General features: G+C 33.1%; 1 protein-coding gene across 10 annotated transcripts in view; it reads left to right on the top strand.

Annotated features, from left to right (window-relative positions):
• Positions 1–26,390, top strand: part of LOC141459222 (DNA-dependent protein kinase catalytic subunit-like) — a 123,651-nt gene extending 97,261 nt beyond the window's left edge. For 6 of the 10 annotated variants that reach the window (XM_074138029.1, XM_074138033.1, XM_074138032.1 and 3 more), the window contains 13 exons: positions 470–586; positions 1,293–1,496; positions 6,439–6,587; positions 7,614–7,775; positions 8,383–8,469; positions 8,556–8,705; positions 14,994–15,152; positions 15,258–15,422; positions 20,488–20,592; positions 20,966–21,161; positions 21,239–21,358; positions 22,072–22,267; positions 24,716–25,196. In XM_074138029.1, coding sequence (XP_073994130.1) covers positions 470–586; positions 1,293–1,496; positions 6,439–6,587; positions 7,614–7,775; positions 8,383–8,469; positions 8,556–8,705; positions 14,994–15,152; positions 15,258–15,422; positions 20,488–20,592; positions 20,966–21,161; positions 21,239–21,358; positions 22,072–22,267; positions 24,716–24,822 — 1,917 coding nt within the window. In that variant the 3' untranslated portion in view covers positions 24,823–25,196. Of the gene's footprint in view, positions 1–469; positions 587–1,292; positions 1,497–6,438; positions 6,588–7,613; positions 7,776–8,382; positions 8,470–8,555; positions 8,706–14,993; positions 15,153–15,257; positions 15,423–20,487; positions 20,593–20,965; positions 21,162–21,238; positions 21,452–22,071; positions 22,268–24,715; positions 25,197–25,495 lie in introns of those variants that run through there. The other 4 variants (XR_012461424.1, XM_074138031.1, XM_074138034.1 and 1 more) reach the window with 4 other exon arrangements.

The raw sequence follows: 26,390 nt of genomic DNA, 5'->3' as shown, positions 1-26,390 counted from the left end.
GGTACATACTCTTCTACTAGACTAAACGCATCTTCCTATTTATTTAACTTATGACAAGGAACCTCCTCCAAACCGTATGCTATGTTCCTAAAGTCACCATTTGCTTTGACATAAAAACCGTTCTTCTTTTAGGTTAGTATGAAATAACAGCATTTTTTATGATTCAGCTTCATACTATTATCATTACACCATTTTGCAATAAATTTCAAGTGTGAGTGCAACTTCCAGAAAAAAAAAACAGACCAAAATTTTGAACTTGGTTTTGTAGCACTGCACTATCAGTACTAGTAATATTTTCATTTAGGTGTGAACGCACATAGTAAATATGCAGCGTTATAGGCAACTATGACTTCAAATTCGACCCCGTTCTTACTTGGAAATCGGCATTAATTTATTGGAAAGCGTCAGTTCTGAATTAGGCAAGATCCCATCAAAATGTTGAATAATTTAGCAATATTATTGTTTGTAGGACAAGCGTGTATACATTGGATGCAATTTGGAAATTGATCATTTAAACAAACATGAATGTATGGGTACAATCTGCGCGCTGATTACAAGAATAGGAAGAACCAATGCACAAGCTGATGTGAGTATCACTTTGGTTTTTAAAGGAAGCTTTAGGCAATTATTTATGTATTGAGTTGGGGGTCTGTTGATCTATGCCCCAGCTACAGCATGTGCTATCATGACGACCCTCAGATCTGTAGACTTATACTGAGTCCTTAAGCGACACATGACCACGTTTCTTCATATAGTTCCGTTAATCTAAAAAAAAAAAAAAGAACATTTAAAAATGAAAATGTGATATTAACATTCCATCGGGACAAGTAAAAAAAAAATTTTTTTTTTTAATTGAAATTTTCTTCTTTTATGTAAAAATATTGTTCTAAGAATTACACACTTTTTGGCAAGTTATTATATTCAAAAAAGACACTTTAGTTTATAAACAAAATGCCGTTTTAGCCCATTTTTGGCATCGTTTTTCTCAAAAACTAATTAATCTACGTTATTGCAAAAAAAAAAAGTTATAAACGAGGATATGCTTTGTATTTTAAAGAAAATTTGGGTTTTTTATCTTTTCTTTAGATAACGAGAAAAAATCGTTCAAGTTGGGTGTTTTTCAACGTTACTCTTTTTCGTGCACTTTTTGACGATCAACCCTTAAGCAACTGTCCTGCAGAATAGTTTTAATAAAATTGCAAAGGAGTGAATGTTGCAACATATAACGTATCTAATTAAACTGTTGTTTTGTTCACTAAAGTATCGCTGTTTTTTTTTTTTTTTTTTATTAGAAAATGCCAATGTGGATGAAGTCTTTCAATAATAGTTTGAGAAATCCAAAGCTACATCCCAATGCGAGTGCATTTATTATAAAAGTTGTTTATAATACAAGAGAAATATTCCACTGCTTTGCAATGCATTGGATGGGACCAATATTGTATGCAGTTAATAGTGGTGTTTGCGGAACAGGTGTGAACCAATTTTATTGTCAAATTGTAAGTATGTGTCTACTCAATGACAAAGTTGTTTCATTATTTGTAATTACCTTTGGGTAATGATAGTTAAACTATTCAAAAGAAAATCACAATGAAGCATTTTGTCAGACTAAAATTATTAGTGTATTTCTTCTAATTCCTAGTTGTAATTTATTTTAAACCCACTATATTTTTGGAAAAATTGTCTATTTTGACTTATGATACGTTTTCACTTCTATATGTGGGGTAGCAGAAAAAGCCTTACCTTTTTTGGTGAGAGGTGGGCGATATCGGGATGTGAGTTGACTGAAACCTATAAAAAAAAAAGTTTTAGGCTGGATTGATTCCAGCGAACGTTTTAGCAAATTTATAACTTTTCGTTTAAATTGTAAGCCCCGCCATTGTATAAATTGATGAAGATATATGCATATTTTTAGAGCAGCTATTTATTAAAATATTATACTACAAGATCTCAATTAAAGGGACTACAGTAAGTTACAATTGAGAGATGAATAATTTATTTGTTATAATGTGTGTAATTTGTGCTCTCGTATCTTCTGTCATACGAATTAAAGATTCAAATTTTGTTTTAATTCCGTGATTCATATATCAACAGTAACCAACACTAACATTGTCTTTTTCTATTTTAATGTGCATGAGTATATGATTACTAGCTACACCGATATCATTAAGAAAGGTCAAACCAAATTCTTAAAATATCTGTTACACTTGTCCTTGAATTCTCCGAATGCTCTAATTCGGCTTGAGACAGGGCGATCTCATTTAAAACTAAAAGTGTTCTCCAGAATGATTGGTTGGTGTTTAAAAGTTTTGAAATTACCTCGAAACAGGTTGCCTTATATTGCCTTTCGAAGATTGAAAGCTCTTACCGACTGCCCTTTCTTACCGTATAACTGGGCTCTACAACTAAAAAGTTATTTAGCTACTATTGGTAAATAAAGAACATCTGGAACTGTGAGGACCATAATATCATTATAAAATATAAAAAAGACTTTATTAGCGCATTCAGTAACCGCTTGTTGAGCAAAGATGTAGATTTCTATAAATTCAACTTTTAATTTGTTCTACAGAAATATTAGTTTATTAGGTGGCCAAGAAACGTACCTGAATTCAATTCCTCAAATCAGTAAAATCAGAAGTATTTCTCAGATTAGACTAGCTTCTAAAAAATCTGTTCGATTATTGATTAATGGACTGAAATACAAATTTCTTCCTGAAAGCCAATGTAAATTGTGTAATGAGGCTAGGTCCAAGGACGATCTTTGTCATTTCTTTACAGAATGTAAAATTTTAGACTGGCTGAGAAGTAAATTCTTACTATGTTATTTTCAAGAGGAGCAGGTTTATAACTTCGTCCAATTTGAAAAATTATTGTGCTTAGATGATATCAAAGCAAACAGTATTTGTAAATATACTATCGAGGCATTAAGATTAAGATCAATATTATTGTAGGGCCAAACATGTACTATTGTTGTCTCTTTGTACTTTTGTGTTTGAATTATTTTCTGGCTTAACATTCATTTCTTCAAAATATTACAATAATTGTTATGATAATTGCCATAATTATTATGGTCATTTATCTATATCTCAAGATGCTGAAGATTTCCATTATTTTGTCTAATAAGGTTTCTTATTCCCATATGTATTTTTAAGTAACTTTCACTATTTTACCGGATTTCAAAGAACCCAGAACTAATGTCAAAATAACAAATTAATATTTTTTATAATGTTTATTATGTTATCAGTTTTGTATGCTCACCCCCTTGCTATGGTGGTAACTTGAAAGCAATAAATTTATTATTATTACTATTGTATGTGATTACTCAGAATTTACGCTTTCGGCGAGAGCAAGTGCCTCCTTCTCTCTATCAGGATTCCTAAAAATCGGTCGAGACGTTTTCTATAAAATTTGAAAAAAATAAACAAATGGGCGCTAATGACCGCGAAGTCGATGCGCAAAAAAAAAAAATGTGGCATTTCCGTTTGTTTATTTAAATTAAACTTATTGGCGCTTCTCTACAGTACGTATAAGAAACTCCTTAACAAAAACTTACAGTTTAAAAAGTTAAGTATAAGGGTTGATTAAACGCCAAAAGGTACACAAATCAGCAAGTACCCAACATTTCATTCAAGCTTAGTTGATATAATTTAAGTAATTTTGCTGCATTAACTTTTCCTTCACATTTTTTAGAATTTATTAGATGTCACAGACCCTTATGCTGGCCAGTTCGTTCATAATATTATTTGGTTATAATTATGATAAAATGTATATTATATCTTCGTTTTTAAATAGGTACTTTATTTTAACTCTATTCCAAATAATTATTATTCTTCTGATTTATCTTTAATATGCCCTTTATTCTGAAGTTGTCACATCTTATACATGCATGTTAAAGTAGAAAAAGACAAAGTTAGAGTCGGCTACTGTTTAAATTTGAATCACGGAGGATTTAAAACAATATTTCAGACTTGAATTCGTCTAACCGAAATATTCGTGAGCACAAATAACACACAGTTAATAACAAGTAGATTATTCAACAATTATTCATTTCTCAATTGTAATTTAATTTTACTTACAGTAAAATACTGGAATAATTATCTGTCCTAAAAGTATGCAATACTTATTTATTTTATATTACATAACATATTATAACATTGTGAGAAGAACAGCTACATTGAGAGTGTGATTGAAGAAAACTATATTATTTTCTATAAAGCCAGATAATTATTACCTATTATTATAAACGTTTGACTACTACATAAAGTAACAATTACTTTAATCGAAGAATGAACTTAAACAGACGATTTTTATTAAAAATAAAATAATGGAAATCATTGATGTATGTTGGTGTAAGCATTTTTTTAAAAAAGTTTTTAAATTTTGTAGCCTCGTAATTTTTTTTATTTTTTATAACGTTTTCTTTTTAACCTGTAATTAATAGTTTGATTATTATAGATTAATAGATATTACAGTCAATCTACAGTGCTACTTCAACAAATTTTTTGTAGATGAAAATGGCCAGCATAAGGTTCTGTGACATCTAATAAATTCTAAAAAATGTGAAGGAAAAGTTAATGCAGCAAAATTACTTAAATTATATCAACTAAGCTTGAATGAAATGTTGGGTACTTGCTGATTTGTGTACCTTTTGGCGTTTAATCAACCCTTATACTTAACTTTTTAAACTGTAAGTTTTTGTTAAGGAGATTTTTGTACCTTTTGGATAGATTTTCATTTTTGTCTATTTTGCTAAGTTACATATCTGCTTTACTGTTTTTTTTAAATTTGGAATAAGCAATTCTAACATTATAACCTGATAAGGTGTTAAGTAGGAACCGTAACTACCACTGGAGAGATCTTTTTAAAGAATGATTATAGTTGCGGTCCCCAAACCATCCTCAATAACAATTTTTTTGAGAAAGCCTTTTTATATAAAATAGGAAGGTATTTGTACGTAAAAAGCAAATTTAAACTGCGATTTCAGACCTTCCTTTTAAGAGGAGTAAGAAAAATAAACGGGCGATTACAGTACTTCTCCCTAAAAGGCAAAGAGGCAAAGATTTTGAATCGAACGACAATTCATTAATGTAAATAGGTTCACCCAATGATAATTTTAACGATTTCAGTACTTCCTCTTAGTAGGTGTAAGAGCATGATGGCACTTCACAGCCATGTAGAGGAGCTTTAATCACTTCTTCGTGCTAAATTTTATCAAAATCGGACAAAGCGTTATAGAAATATTGGTAATAATAGTTTTAGAAACGGCCTTACTTGGGTGGGGCAAACTCCCCTCCATATGAGGCGTAGCGACGAGACTTTTAAAGTGCAAATCTGTACAAAATTTCGATTCGAATGACACTTCATTCATGAAAATCAGTTCACTTGTCGATAATTTGAAACGATTGCTATACTTCCCCTTAACTAGTGTAAGAGCAGATCGCCGCTTTAATGTTACGTAGGGGAGCCCTAACTCTATCATCCTACCAAATTTTATCAAAATCGGGCTATGATTTACAGAGTAATTAGTAATAATAATTTTGAAGGGGGCCTTACATTAAGGGGGCTAACTCCTCTCTAATTCGGTGTACAGCGTCGAGACCCCCAAAAGGCACATCTACATAAAATTCCGAATTGAATGTCACCTCATTCATGAAAATCGGTTCTCGCGTTTAGGCGCTACGTAGTTTACAAAAAAGGTAACAACAACAACAAGAAGAAGAAGAAGAAGAACAACAACAATTTCTGAAAATGCCGTTTTTGCTCATTTTCGGCAACTTTTTTCTCAAAATCTATTAGGTCTGGGGGGTTGCAAAAAAATTACAGTTATAAAGGAGGGTTTGCCCTATATTTTAAAGAAAATTTGGGAATTTTATCTTTTATAGAAAAAGAGAAAAAAATTGTCAAAGTTGGGTGTTTTTTAACGTTACGCTTTTTCGTGCACTTTTTGACGATCAATCCTTATACAACTGTCCTACCGGACAGTTTTAATATAAAGTATAAACTTTCTGCGATGACCGACCCGTATTTGTGTTAAATTGAGCACTTAAAGATCAGTTTCTTGAATCCTACATTTCGTAGTTTTGTAAATGAAAGAAGTATTTCCTGTGAAAACTAAAAAATAAAAAAAGAAAGTCAAAACTCTGCTTGATCACTATTCCACCTTTCTACTAGGAGTCAATAACGATATTTTTAGCCAACTTTGTCAATCTAGAAATGGTACGCTCTTTCTTTTAAGACAGATTTTTGCCAATACGACTCCATGAAAGGTACTTTCCGCTAGAGTTTATTTTGTATGTGTTTAGGGCAGTCTGAGAGTTAGGCACTGTAATTGACTGTCATTTGTTGAACACTAGAACATTAATAAACCATTTTATTCAAATAGCTACTCTTTGTTATGCCAATATTTTAGGTTTTCTGCGTTCTAATTTTTATTTTTTGTAGGTTTCAATGCTTGTTAGCTGGCACAATATAGCGGTGCCAGATGCAAACAGTAATGAAAAGAAATATGCATCAAATATTGTGGCACTTCTAATGACAAATATTGTTGGTAAAGGCAAAAAAGAAGTGAAAAGAAATTACGAGCTATTGAGGTTAATAATTCAGTTCTCTTTAAAATAATTCTGTAATTTGCAACTTTTTATTTACAGTGTTTGATGCAAGCGTTTTGTAAGAAAAGTATACTGAGTTTTCATGCTGGGAAAACAGGCGTAACTGCTGATGCTCTGTGAAATCGAACGGAAAGATTTCTCTATTCACCGTCCTATCCGTTTTTATCGTTTCGTTGATTTACAAAATGTAACAGTAATATAACGACAGTAGATAAAATCATAACGGATTTCACCTGACATTGATCAATTTACGGGATGCTGACGAGTCAAATCCAATCTGCAATTACTGGTAAACTTTTTGCTAGACTGGAGTATCTAGCGTTAATACGTTACAGTACATGAGGAAGCCTAAAAAAATATGGAAGAAGGGGCCGCCAATTTCTCTTACAAAATCCGACTGGCATGCTCTTCTATCAACATACGTGACGTTTGATGAGAAGCAGATTTACTAGCGATGTCCGTTATGTCTCAGTCAAATGGAACTTCCGGTTGGTGAAGAAGGTGGGCAATTCGATAAAAATTAGTTTTCAAAATTTTCTGAAGCTAGAAGGAATTAGTCATCATGCATTCTTTACAAATGGACTTCCTATGAATTCCGAACATCCTTGCCAAAACCAGTTAGAATTTCTCACAAAAATAACTCAGACTTATACACTTTTGGTCATAAAAAATCCAAGTTTTGTTACATATGATAAAACATGATCAAGAAAAACATTGAGAATATGGTGGCATCAAAGTTCTTGTGCACCCACCCTTCATTCATAAGGACTTTTATCAGAAATGTACGAATTGGTTGGATCTGCATTTTCGGTCACTATATGTTGTCTGTGTGTCTGTTCTTTTCTTTGACTTGTTTCTAATTTTAGTTCATCATAGTTTGATTCGCAGATAGTGGAAAACGTTGACATATAAATGTAAAGATTCACGATTGCTCTATGCTATTTTTATGTTAGTTACCATGAAGTGTTGTGATTGTACTTTGTTCTGAAGTCATGCTGTGCATTTCAGTTCATGCTTAATCAAGTGGAAGGGTTTGTTGGAATGTTCAATTCAAACAGTTATTCAGATTACTAAATCTAGAGATGGTGTAGAATTGAGAACTGGCCTTAACACATTACTGTTGTACTTGAAGAGTTATGTGATGCCTTTTACAATTCAAGAAAGAAAGAAGTAAGTTTGTAAGCATAGCATTCCGTGCATAGTGGCGGCCACAATCGCATTATTTTCCACAAGGCTGTGTGGTGTGCTATATTCGCACTACTTATTCATGCAAATTTTAGTTATAATTATAAATTAACAAATTTTCATGAAACTAAACGTTATAGTGTAAACAACACGTAAATATGTGGTAAGGGTTTGTAATTAAAAGTTTCAGTCTGGGATTAATGAATGGGACCAGAGAGTAGCTAGCAATTCTTCTCCCCTAGAAAATGTGCGGCATTTATACCAACCGAGCTCTCTCAGATCTTCCAGAATTCTCACTGTATATTTTTTACAGTCAAATCTTTTAAATAAATAAAAGCGATGGTTTATCTCTGTAAGTTCATGACTGAAAGTTCAGAGAAAGTTGATGAACCACCGTATTTGGAAAAAAATCCAAAAAAACAAAATCTGTCTGAAAAATATTTTTTTTTATACAAATATTCATATACAATCAGATTTTGCTCAAAATATTTGTTATCTCCTTGAAACTAGAATCACTTGTAGAAACTCAATTATGATAGTTCACAAGATCTAAGAGTATGGGAAAGTCGTTCATTGATAATATTTGTTACAGATTTTTCAATATACTAGTAATTTTATCGAAAAATGTTATTCAGTCTATTAATAAAGTGGCTTCAGAGTTAATTGGTTTATTTCTAGTGTAAGTAGCTACGTTTAAACATGTGTATGTCTAGAAAAAAAAAAAAAACTTCGGAATTAACTAAATATTGTTTTATTTTAAATTAGCAAAGGAGGCGAACAAATTAGCCAGAGTGAAGTCTCGTACTACGAGCGGATTGTCAAGCAGGATTTGATTAGTATTTACTGTGACGATAAAGCTGCCTTTGTTTTAAGACTAGAAAAGATTGCATTACATTACGGAGAAATTGTGGACAGGTAAGCAGCTGTGGTTTTTGTTATGGTATAACTATAACCTTCTCACAATGTAAACTCTTAATGTAGCGTTAAATTAGTTTTCGAAAAGCGCTCCAACACAGAGTTCAGCGTCTGGAATGTAGGTCTGGAAGTCTTACGAGGCCACTATTATGTCATCTAAGTAGACAAATACTCGTACATATGGCTCCAGGTCGGCTCCCAGAACCTCATCAGTCAGGCGTTGCAAGTAGCTGGCGCATTGTGAAGTCCAAACGGCATTCTATTAAACTGTAACAGACTCTGATTTGGCACCGTGAACGCGCAGTCTTTTCCCTAGATTCTACCGCTAAGCGCTGTTTATGTCAATAGTGGACAGGAATGGGACATCGCGAAGCCTTCCCAGAATATTAGTCACATATTCTGACTAATATAAAAAGTGAATATATTAGTGGATACGCATCCCTCTTTGTTACCTGGTTAAGTTTCCGATAATCTACGCAGAAGCGCACTGACCCATTCGGTTTCTTAACCAGCACCACAGGTGATGACCAGGCACTATTAGATGGCTCCACAATTCCCTGTGCCAGCATATCCTCCAGTTCCCGGTCCATGATCTTTTGGTTATGTGGAAAGATGGAATAATAGCGCTGCTTTCCATAAAGCAGCCCCATGGCGACTGTATCCGGTGTCGATTAAATGCTACACTTTACTTTTCATTCCCAATTGTGCAGGTTGTCTCGCCTTCCATCGCTCAATCAATTGTTTAAGCTGGGTTTGCTCAACAGGTGTAGAAAGGCTTTCCCCACAGCGCAAAGCGACTAGAGAGTGGAAGTTGATGTCGTCCTCTTGCGAGAACTTCCACTTGCCCTGTGCAATATCCGGCAGTAAGGACATCTTTTTCCAAAAGTCAACTTTCAAAATGAGGGAGCTACTTAAATGCTGAACAACCAGAAATGGGGTGAGCTTGATCTTGCCCTTAAGCTCCACTGGTAGCACTATTATCCTCTCAAAAGGCAAACGTGATCCACTTACTGGCTGTAGCCACCGTTGTTCTGCTGGGGTGCATGGCCTCTCATTTTCGCAGGGACATATTTTTCAAGCCCTCCGTGCTAAGGAATGATCAGGAAGCTCCCAAAACTAAAACTATGTACATTGACTTCCCAAATATTTTAATCGTAATATGGGGCCCTTTGTCTACTTTCTGAGCCGGTGACTCCTCTCGGCATTTAGCTTCCTCTCTCATAAAGTTGCTCACGAATCGAAGTCAGTCTTTCCATTCATTTGCCTTTAAGAACCTTGGGAAATTTCGGGTTCCCCGTTTTTTGCTTAAGCCCGACTCCTTCTCCTTTTTACTGTGTGGGTGGGATGCAACGCGTGCAATCCTTCTTTCGAACCCTTTTCTTCCCAAAACCCTCACAGAAGATTGCTTTCGTTACTTGCCACGAGCGGAATCCATGACTTCTTTTGTCACAATTCCAGCAGACCATATCGCTTCGCATTACAGGCCTATAGGCCTCTTTCTCCTGGGATCCACTAGGTTTCACTTCGGTGGTGGACAGAGAAATATTTCCCTTCCCTCATCGGTGACTTAGAGCGGGCTCTAATAGTCTTTTAACTGGTGGTTTCCTATATCGTTCGCCCAACTGGGTCCACGATTTGAGACGACATAGAAATGCCTGTAGTATCTTTAGGGAAGAGTAGGTGGCTTGGACGAGGAATGGTAAATGTTCCCTTTTAACATTTCTCTCGACCAGTCGATGCTTTTGAGACTCTGGTAGGGGTTCGCTCAACCGACCGGTTGATATTAAAACTATCCGGTAGGTCAGTTGTATAACGGTTGATCGTCAAAAACTGCACGAAAAAGCATAACGTTGAAAAACACCGAACTTTGACAATTTTTTTTTATCTTTTTACATAAAAGATAAAATTCCCAAATTTACTTTAAAATATAGGGCAAATCCTCCTTTATAGCTGGATTTTTTTTGCTAATCCAGATCTAATATGTTTCGAGAAATACGTTGCTGAAAATGGTAAATATGGGGAGGCTCATCCGAACACTGGGTCATTCCATGTCAAATCAACACAAAAAAAGACCATTTTTGACCTCACCATCTCGGATTTTCTTGAAATTTGGCACATGTGTACTATTGGTATAGACTTAGAAAAATATGAAATTTTACTGTGATATGTCAACTGGTTTATGAGTTACAGGGCTGTAAAGTTGCCAAAAATGGGCTGAAAAACAGGGAACCCCGTGTTTTTGAATTACTGTAGAAGCTTTCCTAATTGAGCTACAGACTTGGGATTGGTGTCATTTTATAGCATATATGATGCCCTTTCCTGTGATATGCGACACCATATGGGTTAGGATAAATAAAGTTTGTTAAATTTAAATTTTAAATTTTTTAAAAAGTACATATTTTAAAATTTTAAAATTAATTCTATGAATAGCTAGTAGTGTTATGAATCACTGGGCAAAATATTAATTTGGGACGACAATGGCTTCATTGTTAAAAAAATTTAGTACTAAAGCTCCTTTTCATGGAAAATATATTTTAATAAAATTAAAGTAATAAATAAATTGAAAATAGTAATAATGAATCAATGAATCATAATTAATAATTATTAAGATTTAAAATATTGATTTTGAAATCATTTTTAGAATTAATAATTATGATTACAGTAATTATTCATATTAATTATAATATATTATTTTAATGAAATTATGCAGTTAATCAAATTATACAAAAATAATATCTTTGTTCAAGAACAGTCTTCTTTGGCTGAGATAACAGCCTCTTTAAGTTGGTTTAAGTCGGCAAAGGGCCTTGTGATGGCGTAGGGGGTTCGGTAAAGAGACTGCTAGCTCGTGCCAGTTTGCAACGACCCTATGGAAATCAAATCCAAACTCACAACTTTTTGAGTGGGCAGTAGAAAACATCACCAACATAGACTTTGCATATTCAACCCAGGAAGACTATGTTGAATCTGAGTGTTTTTTAAAAAATCGGTTTGCTCAAGCATTGGCTATTAAAGGAACACAGCAATATCATGCTTTCATTCCCAGAAGTAAATCCAAAATATTGGTTAAAAACTTTTCTATGAACTCAGAAGCTTGCGAAATGGAAGTTTCAAAATTCCCTGATAAACTAAAATTAGCCGACATATCAGGTTATATCAGTGTAGTCTATAAAGAAACTGGTGGCTTGGATATTTTTTAGAGAAAAATAAAGAACTTGATGAAGTAAAAATAACTTTTCTTCATCCAGCTGGTCCCTCTAAATCATCTCGCATCCAAGAAATGCCGATATTCTTTGGGTCTCAGTAGTGGATGTTTTGATAAAAATTGATCCTGTGACTCTGACTGGAAGAACTTACATATGTCCTACTAGAAAGTGACGCATGTCAAACAAATGAAGCGTTTTCAAGCTTAAAATAATAAAGAGATCCTATTACTTAACAGTATGTTTTACTTTGGACTTATTTGTGGAATTATTATTAGCATTATTGTATTAACATGAATTCAGAGTTGAATTAATCGGATTGGAGCTTTAGTCTTAATTTTTTTTAACAATGAAGCCATTGTCGTCCCAAATTAATATTTTGGCCAGTGATTCATAACACTACTAGCTATTCATAGAATTAATTTTAAAATTTTAAAATATGTACTTTTTAAAAAATTTAAAATTTAAATTTAACAAACTTTATTTATCCTAACCCATATGGTGTCGCATATCACAGGAAAGGGCATCATATATGCTATAAAATGACACCAATCCCAAGTCTGTAGCTCAATTAGGAAAGCTTCTACAGTAATTCAAAAACACGGGGTTCCCTGTTTTTCAGCCCATTTTTGGCAACTTTACAGCCCTGTAACTCATAAACCAGTTGACATATCACAGTAAAATTTCATATTTTTCCAAGTCTATACCAATAGTACACATGTGCCAAATTTCAAGAAAATCCGAGATGGTGAGGTTCAGACCCCGTGTTGATTTGACATGGAATGACCCCACTGTGTTCTTCGCGTTATTTCCTGAAGTAAGTGGTCATCATAATCTAGATCTTAGAACGCTTTTTTGAGTTGCTTTACCAAGTCATCCTACAAACAAAAATGCTCTCAATTTGCCTTGTACCATATTTTCGCTGAGCCAGACAGCAACTCAGTGACTCCCCTAAACAGTTCCTTTTCGGTTACCTCTCGGTTGCGTTTTTTTTTTCTCGACATCCTCAAGAAAATTGCTTAAAGAATGCTCAGAACCGTCCCCCGAAAACGTGATCCCCCCTTATATAGCTTTGGGTCTCTTAATTGTTGATTAATTGGTTGGTCTGACCTGAGGATTACTTCCTTGCTGGGGTGGCCATCTTAAATACAGGTCTTCCATCTCCCCAAGTAATGTTTGCTCCGCTACCATTACTGCAGCGCGAGGGTGTGCCGTGTTCTTTCAGCTTTAGGTTCAGCGGATTTTGTATTAGCCGCTTGTTCTCTTGCTATATTATTCTCCTTACCGGAGGATGTCCCGGGGGTAATTTGTTGAATTTCGTCCCACACGTCTTTCATGTCAGTAATCAATTGACAACTCTGTCTTTCCTCGACTTCATTCCATGAGAGCCGATTAAGTCTTCCATACTAATGCCACAACCATGCGTCCAACCTTTTGAGATAAGGCGTCTCAATATCCTCAACAAGGTCTGATACAGCTTGCCTCAAAAATTCAAATTTTTGCGAGCAACTCCGAGCTCACCTTTTACGTCTAAAGAACTAACAATATCCGGAACAATGGGGATGTTTCCAGTTATTGCCGACTTTAGCCTTCTGCGAAGATCTACGCAGTTGCCCTCGAACTTGATGAAGTTAATATTTTGGTATAAAATATGTTCAGGATAGTAACGAATGATACCTGTAGTCAGATTGAGCTTGGTCTGGACTGTGGGAAAGGAGTGAGTTCTTCAGGTTTCACTTTGGTTTGATGGGAGGTGTGTGACGAAGCATTATCTTGTTTAAAACAAATTTTTTGAGATTGAACAAAACTGGATAACGCTTGGATTGTATCTGATTGTCGCTAATAAAGGTTATAAAGTACCTTGGGAACAAATTGGAGATGAATTTCTTCTTTGTTCTCCCAAAATTGCACATCTGATTTGTTTCTCTTATATCTGTTAAAAATGGCGTGTAGTGGGCCCCTACGAATTGCAGAGGTAAGTAGGTGAAAATTTCATTCACTATTACAACTAATATTAAGGGTTGTTGCAAAAAATTACAGTTATAAAGGAGGGTTTGTCCTACAATTTAAAGAAAATTTGGGAAATTTATCTTTTATAGAAAAAGAGAAAGAAATTGTCAAAGTTGGGTGTTTTTCAACGTTACGCTTTTTCGTGCAGTTTTTGACGATCAACCCTTATACAACTGTCCTACCGGACAGTTTTAATAAATTGTTTTAAAATGATGATTAAAAGCGCATTAATCCTTAGGCACCCCCCTAAGGTTTTAATCCTTAGGTTTAAATTACAATAGTAATAGACGAAATCTAATATGTGATATATTTTTCTATTTTGATGTTAAAAGCTGCACGAAAAAGCGTAACGTTGAAAAACACCCAACTTTGACAATTTTTTTCTCTTTTTCTATAAAAGATAAAATTCCAAAATTTTCTTTAAAATATAGGCGAACTTTCCTTTATAACTGTAATTTTTTTCCAACCACCCAGATCTAATAGATTTCGAGAAAAAAGTTGCCGAAAATGAGCAAAAACAGCATTTTCAGAAATTGTTGTTCTTGTTGTTGTTACCTTTTTTATAAACTACGTAGCGCCTAAACGCGTGAACCGATTTTCATGAATGAGGTGTCATTCGATTCGGAATTTTATGTAGATGTGCCTTTTGGGGGTCTTGATCCTGTACATCGAATGGGAGAGGCCCCCTTTATGTAAGGCCCCCTCCAAAATTATTATTACTAATTACTCTGTAAATCTTGGCCCGATTTCGATAAAATTTGGTAGGATGATAGGGTTAGGGCTTTCCTATGTAACATAAAAGCGACGATCTGCTCTTACACTAGTTAAGGGGAAGTATAGCAATCGTTTCAAATTATCGACACGTGAACCGATTTTCATGAATTAAGTGTCATTCGAATCGAAATTTTGTACAGATTTGCACTTTCTGCAAAACTCTCCTCACATGGAGGGGAGTTCGCCCCACCCAAGTGGGGTGAACCTTTAAACGCCAAAAGGTCGTTTAATCAACCCTTATACTTGACTTTTTAAACTGTAACTTTTTGTTAAGGAATGTATGTGTTGACTTGTGTTTCAGACATAACACTGAGCTTCTGACTTACATATGTATAACACCCAAGTTACAACCACTGCATGCAGTTGCCATAGATATTTTATGCAGGAGATGTTGTTATGCTAGTACAGAATTTGAAGGAATATTGTCCCATTGTGGAATTTTTCATCATATATCATTAAGGTAGAGTGAAGTTCTTTATCAAGCCATTAGCGCAATAACAGCAGTGTGTTTCTCCAAAAAAGTCTGTTTATTTTTTATTGGCGTGTTATATTTTTCCTATTTCAGAAGTGAAGATGATCAGTTAAATATATTGAAGTTATTGAGGCATTTATGTATCAGTAATATGCTAATGAATATTGAAGACAATTTGGATCAAATTGTAATTTTATTGCGATCAATGAATTTCAAATTGTTGACAACTACTTGGAATTTATTGGTACATTATGTAAGGTTGGTACATATGGATTAACATTGGACAGTTTCGGTTTTTGACTCTTAGTTTTTACTGATAAGTAAATAAATCCTATTCTAAAATCTGGGTGCGACCCAAAATTCTTCTGAAAAAGGGGTTTGAGAAGTAGCGGGTATATCAGTTTTTCATATGAAAAAACTATTCGTATCCTTTAGGGTCTCCTTAACAAAAATTTACAGTTTAAAAATTTAAGTATAAAGGTTGATCAAACGACAAAAGGGTCACAAATAAGCAAGAAAATTACAGTTATAAAGGAGGGTTTGCCCTTTATTTTAAAGAAAATTTGGGAATTTTATCTTCTATAGAAAAAGAGAAAAAAATTGTCAAATTTGGGTGTTTTTAATGTTACGCTTTTTCGTGCAGTTTTTGACGATCAACCCTTATACAACTGTCCTACCGGACAGTTTTAATTAATCTATAATAATCGAACTCGTTTTCTACTCGATAGATTTTTACTAAAATTTACACAATTATAGACAATAGTAGTCTCTATATACTGGTGAAATATAAACAAAATTTATCCAATAGTTTTCGAGATATTTGAAGTTAAAGTTTTCACTTTATAGAACCGAAACAAACTTTAACTCTAAATATGTATCACGTTTTCTGCTCGATAGATTTTTACTAATATTTACTCAAATAGGAGTCTGGCCCTGGCCAGTGTAGTGTTCACATCGGCTCTGTGTTTAATTGTTTGGTACAAACGTATAAGTGCATGTAAAATTTTGAAAATTCGTCTGCTTGATTTTTGCAGTTGATTGAATCATTGTGTTAAATTTGGAATTATTTGGTGCCTTATTTTTTGAGAAAAAAGTAAATTAAAATTGTTTAAACTAACTACAGTTTTAATGAACGATTATTGTTAAATCTTGTCTCTGAGTTAGTGGATTTTTATTATTATTACTATGAGTGATAAGCAAGTAAACATTGGAGAGCATGCTGGCGCTGTGAGTGGGGATAACAGTATTAATGTAAGTGAATCACTGATCTCTAGTATTACTAATATCTCTTCTGCTATGAAATCTCTCACCGCTGAAATGAAAGCAATGAGAAGTGATTTCGATATAATAAAAGAAGAAAATAAACGTATTTCCTTGGCTGTAGCATCCTGTGATGGGCACTTAAAAAAGGCTCTACGTGAATTCAAACAAGAAACTAATCAATTAAAGGATATGATAGATAAATTGGAAAAACAGAATTTATTATTGAAAAGTGAGCTAATCCAGACTCAGCAATCTACTCACTATAATGCAATAAAAATATTAAATTTCCCCAATGCTGAAAAGGAAGACCCTTTAGAGGTTTTTAAAAAAGTATGTAGACGTATCAATTTTGATTTTAATTTTAAATTCATAAATGATTGTTTCTGTTTGAATGCAAAAAATAAAAAATTTCCTCCAATGATTATAATTAAATTTTTAAGAGAGAAAGATAAATTATCGTTGTTAAAATTATTAAAAGAAAACAAATTACGTCTGAAAGCTGATATGTTTGAGAAGGGAAATTCCAGCGTACCTATTTATATATCGGAATTTTTATCACCCGAACTAAATCAACTTTTTAAAGATGCAAGATCTTTTAAAAGAAGTGATAAACTTAAATACGTCTGGGTAAGAAATGGTAGAATTTTTGTTAAAGTCTTTGAAAATTCAAAACCAAAAATAATTAGAAGTAATCTGGATCTGGAGGAAAGTTTAGGAAAACATTTAGTGGGATTGGAGAAAAAAGATCGTTATGAAGAAACTGATTTTGATGATTCTGAGGTAACGGACATCTCCGAAGTAAGCAAAGGGAGCAGGATGAAGAAGGGGAAGAAACGATAAAGGAAACAATTGAGTCACGAGAGAATCGACCAGTTTTTTCGTCCCCCAGCGAAAAGAGAGTAATTGGAGGCAACGGTTATCTGCTGAGGATTGTTTTCAACTTGGGTTGTGGAACATTAATGGATTTAAAAACATTTTTGAAGTAGGTTCTGATATTATTAATTTATTTGAGTTATTTACATACATGTAAAATATAAACAAAATCTATCGAGTAGTTTTCGAGATATTTGAAGTTAAAGTTTTCACTTTATAGAACGGAAACAAATTTTAACTCTAAATGCCTCGTTTTCTGCTAGATAGGTTTTTACTAAAATTTACACCATTATTGACAAAAGGAGTCCCCACATACATGTAAAATATAAACAAAATCTATCGAGTAGTTTTCGAGATATTTGAAGTTAAAGTTTTCACTTTATAGAACAGAAACAAACATCCACGTGGGAATCCAATACGCTAACCGCGTAGCTAATCGCTTCTCTACTGGAGTGATCGTTTTTTAAAAAAATGCTTATAGTTGCAATCCCCAAAGAATCCACAAAAAAAAAATTCGAAACGTTTCGATCGTTTCTTGGGAAAACATTCTGATTAAAATAGGAAGGTATTTGTACGTAAATAGCAATTACAGTACTTCCTTTTAAGAGGAGTAAGAAAAAAATTAAACTGCGGTTACATTATTTTTCCCTAAAAAGCAAAGAGAAAATATGTTAAATTTCAAATACGTACGATTGCAATTCTAAGTATAGGATGGCACTTTAATCTCGTAAAACCTCGAGATAATCTCGTAGTAAAACTCGAACCAATTTTTTTTTATCAAAATTGGTCGAAGATTATTGATTATTAAGAGGGACTTACTTAAGTCGGACAAACTCCGTTTCTAATGTAGTTGTTGAGATCCACAAAAGTTATATCCATATAAAATTTCGAATCGAATGACTAATCATTGATGTAAAGCGATTCTGGCGTAGATAATTTGAACGATTGCTTAGTTACTTCTTCTTTGTAAGTGTAAGACAGATGGCACTTTAAAGTCACGTAGGGAATGCTTTAACCACTTCTTGCTAAGTTATATCAATTCAGACTAACCGTTATAAAAATATCAGTAATAATTGTTTTGGACAGAGCCTTACTGGCGTGGGAGAAACTCCCCTCCATAAGAGGCACAATTAAAATGCATATCTGTACAAAATTTGGAATCGATGATGTTTAGGCGATACGTTGTTTACAAAACAAAGGTAACAACAAGAACAATTTTTAAAAAATGCGACTTTTGCTCATTTTCAGCAACTTTATTCTCGAAGTCTATTAGATGTGGGTTGTTAAAAAAAAAATAATAATAATAATAAAAATACAGCTATAAACGAGGATTTGACCTATAATTTAAAGAAAATTTGAGAATTTGATCTTTTATAGAAAAAGAGAAAAAAAAATTGTCAAAGATGGGTGTTTCTCAACGTTACGCTTTTTCGTGGACTTTTTGACAATCAACCCTTATACAACTGTCCTACCGGACAGTAAAGTGCTTTAGTAATAATTGTCTATCCTAAAAAAATCCCTATCTTTATCTTTTTTATATTACATAAATATAACATTACTGAAAGAAGATTAAAATTAAGAATGTTATTGAAGAAAACTTTTAATATTTAACATTAATAAATAAATAAATAAGCCATTTATTGAGCTATACAAAAATTTAAAGTTTTTAATAATGTAATAAGTTTTAATTAATTAGCTCAAATCAGGCGGTAAGGCTGAGGCCTCTTCTTAATGAAAGTTATTGGATACACCTCTTGTAAACTAAACATATTAACATATTAATATTACATTAACATACAACAATATAACACAATATATAAAACTTAACATATTGATATTACCTTCATTTTATACAATATATACTAAAATAATTAACATTAATAAACCAGATTAATTAGTACTAATTTTTTTTAACGCTTAAGTACTTGATAAATTGATGTACTGATCGATTTAATCGTATACTATTCTAAAATTTTTCCTCTACTATTTGAAAAACTGCAACTACAACTAGTGACTGCCACTAGTTAATAAGTGGGTTCCTAAATAATAAAACTCGCTAAACTTATAACAAACCTTATTTATTAGCACAGTAACATTACTATCATTATTAACATTTAATAGCAACTATTACTATTCATTATATTTACTATTCCCTACAGTCACAACAGTTTACCGCAGGTGACCCCAATCATTTTACACAGAAAAAAAAAAAAAAAAAAAAACACGAACAAATAAAATATTTATTTAAATTAAAGAAAAGTTAATTTAAATCACCAAACTGTCAAGTATTTCTGTGGGAATTATGGGCCTGCTTTTTGCTAATGAGATGGTCAATGTCCGGTTTAGTTATAGTGTTCTGCCTTTCTTTCTACTTCTGCTGTTAAAAAAAAAAGAAGGAAAAAAATGGAATTTTGTCTTTTATCATGGTACGGATGAAAAAGTTGTTGTTTATTAACATTTCGTTTTTTGTGCAGTTTTTGGTGATCAACATTTATATAACTGTCCTAACATACATTTTTAATTTAGGCAAATAGCTTTTAATGAACAATTAATCGTGTTTGAGTCGAGCTATTACTTTCAAGAAAAAAATATCAGAAATGGCTCAATCGTAAGATATTTTGGATAGCTTCTAAAATGGGCTGTTGCTGTGAAGAACGTGAAGAGCCTTACCGAACAAGAATATTTGCCGCTCCGTTGTCATAGTGCTTTTAACGTATTTTTTCTGTTTAAAGCTCACGTCATAATCCCAGGCAATCTCAGCTATATTATATGGATGTCTCTTAGACCAAAGATGTATTTTGTTAAGCTAGCATTCTCTGAAATACTGCAGCTTATCGACTTCTTAAAAATTCCATTAATCCCGTATTATAGCTTAAGCTCACACACATGGAGCCAATCGAAGACGAAATGTCAGTGTAGTCTTGCTAAAGGAATTTTGGATTAAGCTCTTATTCCGGTATGAGGATGTCCATTTACTAGTCAATTTACTGCGTGCGGCAGCGTTATAATGTACACTTATGTTCGTGTAGTTCTCTATGTACGATAGCTACGGGTATGACCAAATCCTTGTAGGTCCCAGTGCTTTTGACTTTAACATATAACCCCCCTAAATAACGCTAATGATAAGTTTACTTAAAATTAATGTTTGTCGTATATCTTACTTAAGTGTATTCTTTATTCTTTAAAGGAAAAAATCACTCGACTGGAGTAAAATTAATAATGAAGTGATTTTGTGCCGGCTGCTTGCTGGAATTTGGAACTACGATAAGGCAACTCACCATGAAGCTTTAAGGTTGGTCTCTTGATTTTTGCTTGGTAAAGGTAATGAAACTTTACTGATTTACTGAATTAATTTACATCGACTTGAAGAGACAGGTTTCGCAAAATCAGGTTTAAATCACACCGCTCCTTTTTCCCCACCTAAGGTCAGTTCTTCTTTTTACCAAGCATTTTAAAAAATTAACAATAGTAAAGATTAATATAACGTATCTTTAAGCAACAGTCGACTAGGCTGAGGCATTGGAATTATTAATTTAGAATAACGGTCTTCTTTGTTTATACTACTTGATAGTGGTGGCAAGAGGAGGTGTTGACAGCGCCAACTCTTCAGTGCTTGTTCAGTACACTTCTAATTAGCACTTCTCAGATATTTTGTCATCTTTCAGTTTCCTGGTTGAAGTTGTTGCAAAGTCCAGTGGATTGTTGGAAGTGCTAATTTTGCTCTTAGACAATCTGACTGAATTCATGATTATGGACCGTAATTGTGTTGCAATCATACTGGAAGTTATGCTAGAAATTTCTGTAAAATCTCCAAGTAACAGTCAGATTCAACTGCCGAATGTGTTTAAGTGCTATTACAAGGTGATTTCTGACAGATCATTGTTATTTTAACATAAGTATTAATTCAATTGTTATTAGTAATTTGGTAAATTTTTCAGAGTTTTGAATTTGAAAATGAGGAATACTCAATTCTTTTTAATTCTTATAAATTTGGAGATTTCCCGCATACTGAAACAAATTATGGTGTTATAGCTAAATTATTGCAAAATCTTGGAAAAGTATGTATATTTTATGTAAATAAAATCGAAACCATAAAATATTGCCGAGTAAAGGTGAGATAGAACCTTAGGATCTTTAGTAAAAAAAGTCTTGTGAGTACTCACGCCAGATTTTTTTTTTTATTTTCATAATAACGACTCCAACGTTTTTCTTCCACCTTGTGTACTCCTGCTCTCATCTAGGTCTATTATTTTTGAAATTCTGGTTCGGATAATATTGCCGGAAAATGTAATTTAGGAATATTCCAGGGGGGCTTACTTCTATTTGTAATTTCAATGAATTGCATGGTTTGACCACGTGTTGTGTCTGAGAATCTATGTGTAGTTAAAATTTTCAACTTAAGAAAGGCAGGAATATGCAGCTTTACGTACTTTACTACCTCAGATAAGATTTTTTTTTGCATTAGTTTTCTTGAAACTAGATTTTTAGGAAATACTGAGAGCTGAGACATCACGGTTCCTTCTAAAGTACCGTTGTATTACAGAGAATGTGTGTTGAAGCCTACAACATTTAACATACGTAGGTAATTCATTTGTCCGAAGGATTTTAAGACTGAAATTAAAAGTTGAAGTATGAATCAAATAAATGTACATACTTCCTCATTTGTGTATCTTTTGTCGTTCATTCAACACTAAGACCCAACTTTTTAAACTGTGTTTTTGTTAAAGAGTTATTTACAAGTGAACTAACTGAGCCTGTTTTTTTTATTTAGACAAACTTTACTTGTGGCTGTCAGCTTCTACTGGAAATTGTGAATGGTTTGCTTCAACAAGTAAAAGACGAATTGGTAAAACAGAGTTTTGATGTAACCATTTCTAACCTCTTAAAGATCAGAAATATGGATACAAATTTACGTCACTGTTTAGAAAAAATGGCGCGAAGTATTCATGTTGAGCTCAAACGAAACAGTAAGTTTTTCATCACACAAATTTTTGCATAAGTTTTGAGTAGAATGAAAATCAGTTCATCGAATGTGCAACTATATAGAGCGGACTTTTACTTCGATTTTCTACCACTCACCAAAGAAGTTCATTGAATTGATAGTCTATCTATTTTGATTCTTACATTGAGTTGAATCATTTTCCAGTTAAGATTGATTTCAATAATTTTTTGGATAAGATGTGACGTAACTGTAGCAAAGCGAATTGCTTCCTCTTTTTCTCGTTCGTAGCGCGGCTGCACTCCCTAGGATTTCTCACTACTGTTGTCTGTTCTCTCTCTCTCTCTTCGTTAGAGCATTTAGTCGTTCTCGTTGTGAGTCCGTATACTCTAAATACCGAATACGGAAAAAAAAAGGAAATTAGGCCTGGTAAAGTCTAGAAATATCTCCAGCTCTAATTTCGTTCTCTCTTGACGACATCAATGTTCACTTCTCCTCTTTCTTCAGTAAACAGACTGACTCTCCTATTCCCTCTCCCTCTAGAACACTGACTATCCAGGTAACTGGCGACGACAAATTTTACTTTCAACATATTACTTTGGATGTACTAGATAGATAGATAGATAGATAAAGTCTTTATTTTCCTTTTATAATAACAAAAAAGTAAACAATCACAAAAATTATAAATTACCTTTAAAATAAATAATAAATAAGAAATACTTCTTTAAATAATAAGACTAAACAAAATAAAGACATACACTAGGTCTGAGACCATCAGCGGGGTTGTTGTTTGTACCTTATGATACCATTACAATGTATTATTCATTTCTCATACTTAACTATTTTTTAACTAATTATTATTATTTTATAAGCTATTTATTAAGAATTTTTATAGAAAACTATTATCCATATAACAATATTTGCTACTTTTATTTATTCCACTTGATTTTAGAAATTAAATTCTGATATTAATTCTTTTCTATACCTCCATGCATCTTTACAGTAATTAATAATCGGTCTCCATTGGAGATCACCATTTAAATATTTTAGAGTTTCTTCCATCGTCAATTCACTTTTTTTAAGATACGCTTGCCGAAACTCTTTCAAAATAGGGCAGACTGACAGAAAATGATACAGGTCTTCCGGTAGAGATTTATTACATAGAGAACACAGCCGACGTGGGAGTTCTCTTGAGGGTGCACTATTGAGATAAAGCAAGCCTCCTCTGGCTTTCAAGATCCATTTTATGTCATTAAAATGGAAATGGTCATTTAGATATTTATTATTACTATCTAATTCATAACTTTGGATGTACTATTAGATAATTTATTTAAAAGTAGATCTGGGGCTGTGGAGGTTGATGATATCCCAATTAATTTCCTAAAGAAGTCCGTTCCTGTTATAATCCCTTCTCTTCTTGATATATATAACTATTCCGTAACCAATTCAGTTTTTCCTTCTTTATGGAAACTATCTCTTATCCGCCCTATTCCCAAAATTAAATTACCTTCCTCTTTAGATGATTACCGTCCAATTTCCATCCTTTGTGCTACATCCAAGCTTTTAGAAAGAATAGTTTCCAATCAGATTTTTGACTATCTTAAAACTTACAATTTATTAGATCCTTATTAAACAGGATATCGGAACAACTATAGTACTCAGACTGCTTTATTAAAACTAACTGATGACATACGCCATGCAATTGACAAACGAATGGTTACTGTTTTGGTTTTCTTTGACTTTTCTAAGGTCTTTGATTCTGTCTGTCACTCTGAACTCCTCTTTGTTCTTAAAAGCTTGAATTTTTCTTGCAGTGCCCTCAAATGGGTTGAGTCTTATCTTTCGTCTCGGCGACAATGTGTCGTTGGAATGAATGGTGCTCGCTCAAGATTGTAAAATGTTGCTTCTGGTGTGCAGCAGGGCTCTGTTTTGGGTCCGTTATTGTTCTCTATCTATGTTAGTGATATTTCTAGAGTTATCTCAAACTGTTTGCATCTTATTTACGCTGATGATTTAGTTCTCTATTTTCATATTCCTTATGATCAATTGGAGAATGGAATCAGATGTGTAAATGATGATGTCGCTTCTGTTTTTAGTTGGGCAAAAGATAAAAATGTATCTTTTAATGCCAGTAAAATGAAGGCGATGGTGGTTGGTAGCTCTAGGTTTGTTAATGGCATCGATTTTAACAATATTTCTAGGATCAAAATTGGTAACATTGATCTACCTTATGTGGAATCTGCTAAGTTTTTGGGGGTTACCTTAGCTTAATCAATAGCGCCTTAACTTGGCATAATCATGTGGGTGATGTTGTCAATAGAATGAACAAAGCTTTGTATCAACTGAAGTACCATAAAGAAATCTTGCCTGTATCATTAAGAAAGCAGTTGAACACTCATCCTCCCGCATGTAGATTATTGCTGTCTTGTTTATTTGGACCTGACTACAACTTATCAAAATTCTTTTTATTTAAAAGCTTGCAGGTTATGGAACTCTCTTCCGATTGGTTTGCGTGCCAAGTCTGTTACAACATTTAAACATCATTTATATGAACATCTTCTCAAAAGTTATCTAAATCTGTAATTTTGATCTAATTATTATTCTTATTTTGTCATTTTTTCCTTTACTTATTATCACTATTACTATTACTGATATTATTGTTATTAATGTTATTATTATCATTATATAATTATTATATTGTTATTTAAACTGTAAGCAGTAGGCCAATTCTTTTCTTTTCTGTTAAAATTTTTATTTATTTATTTATTTGTGTATATATTTAAAAAGGAAATGAAATTTCAGTTTTTTTTTTGTTTTTTTTTACTCTGTATATATTGTATATATTAATTTGGCATCAACTCAGAGGAGAAATATTTGTTTAATTAAATTTATGTATGTACTTTTTGTTGTCCTTAAGGGACTATTGTCCCAGGACATTAATAAACGTATTTCTTTTATTCTCTCTCTTTCTCACTCACTCACTCACTCACTCTCTCTCTCTCTCTCTCTCTCTCTCTCTCTCTCACACACACACACACACACACACACACACACACCTACCTACCTACGTACACGTTCTCACTCGCTAACTTACTCCTTTTACCAGTAAACCCAACAATCCTTCATTTTTTTTTTTGTTTAACACTTCCTTCAACAAGATTTAACTTTAACTAACTATCATCTTAAACTAGACTAGCTGTAAAAAATGGAACTAATTGCATTTATTTTGATTGTTTATAATCTGTAAAACTTTCAGATGAGGAACTCGGAACATATGTAGGTGACAGCAGCAATGAGGCGGAGCAGGAACCTCTTCTAAAACGGCTAAGGAATACTGACTGATGTGCTTTGGATATCTTAAGTGTAGATTTATTTATAGTTGAAAGTACACCGTAGCTGCCCAGAACAGAGTTTCTCTTATCTGCCGCGCTATGACGTAGTAACTTGTAGTCATAATACTCGTGGGTGATTAATAAGCAATAAAGACCTCACTCAGTAACTTTGGAGAACAAACTTCATGTAAAACAAGTCAGTTAATTCGACTAGCAACTCCGATCATAGTTTGTGTTTATTATCCTTGTTATCTAATAATAAAGCAGTAAAAGTTTATTCTTTAGAAAATAGTTCCAACTTATTATTCCATTGATCGAAAAAACAAACAAATGGCTCGTTTATAAACAGAATATTGAAGTTTCAACTAACATTTATATAAACAGTGATGATGTTCATCTATTATCTTCTAAAATAACTAACTCTTTATCTTTCACTTAGTGAAGCGAGCATAATTGGGACAATTCATGAAAAAGACAATCCGGCTGTTGGTAATAACTTTCGGTTTTCATCTGCTTGTAAAAAAATCAAAGGCTAATTTTAAACCGCCTTTTATAATCTATGTAGGAAAAATCATTCACGGCAATCTCTTTCAAATTACTTGGGTGCTAAGAACAGCCATCAGACTCTTGTAAAACACTCCAAACAACTATATGAAGCAGATTTAAAAAATAAATTTGCTTATGTTACTAACTCAGCTCAATTTTGGAGAGCAGTGAATAGGTATCACGGTAATAAAAATACTGAAAGTTGCATTTCAGATAGTGAGTGGCATTCGTTTTTCCGTAATAGCTACCCAAATAATATTGATTATTATTTTA

Source organism: Rhodnius prolixus, unplaced genomic scaffold, assembly GCF_049639745.1.
Source record: "Rhodnius prolixus isolate KJV_2025 unplaced genomic scaffold, Rpr scaffold_11, whole genome shotgun sequence".
Classification (NCBI taxonomy): domain Eukaryota; kingdom Metazoa; phylum Arthropoda; class Insecta; order Hemiptera; family Reduviidae; genus Rhodnius; species Rhodnius prolixus.
Note: the sequence above shows the minus strand (reverse complement) of the source record. Positions and strands in the feature narration are given on the sequence as shown.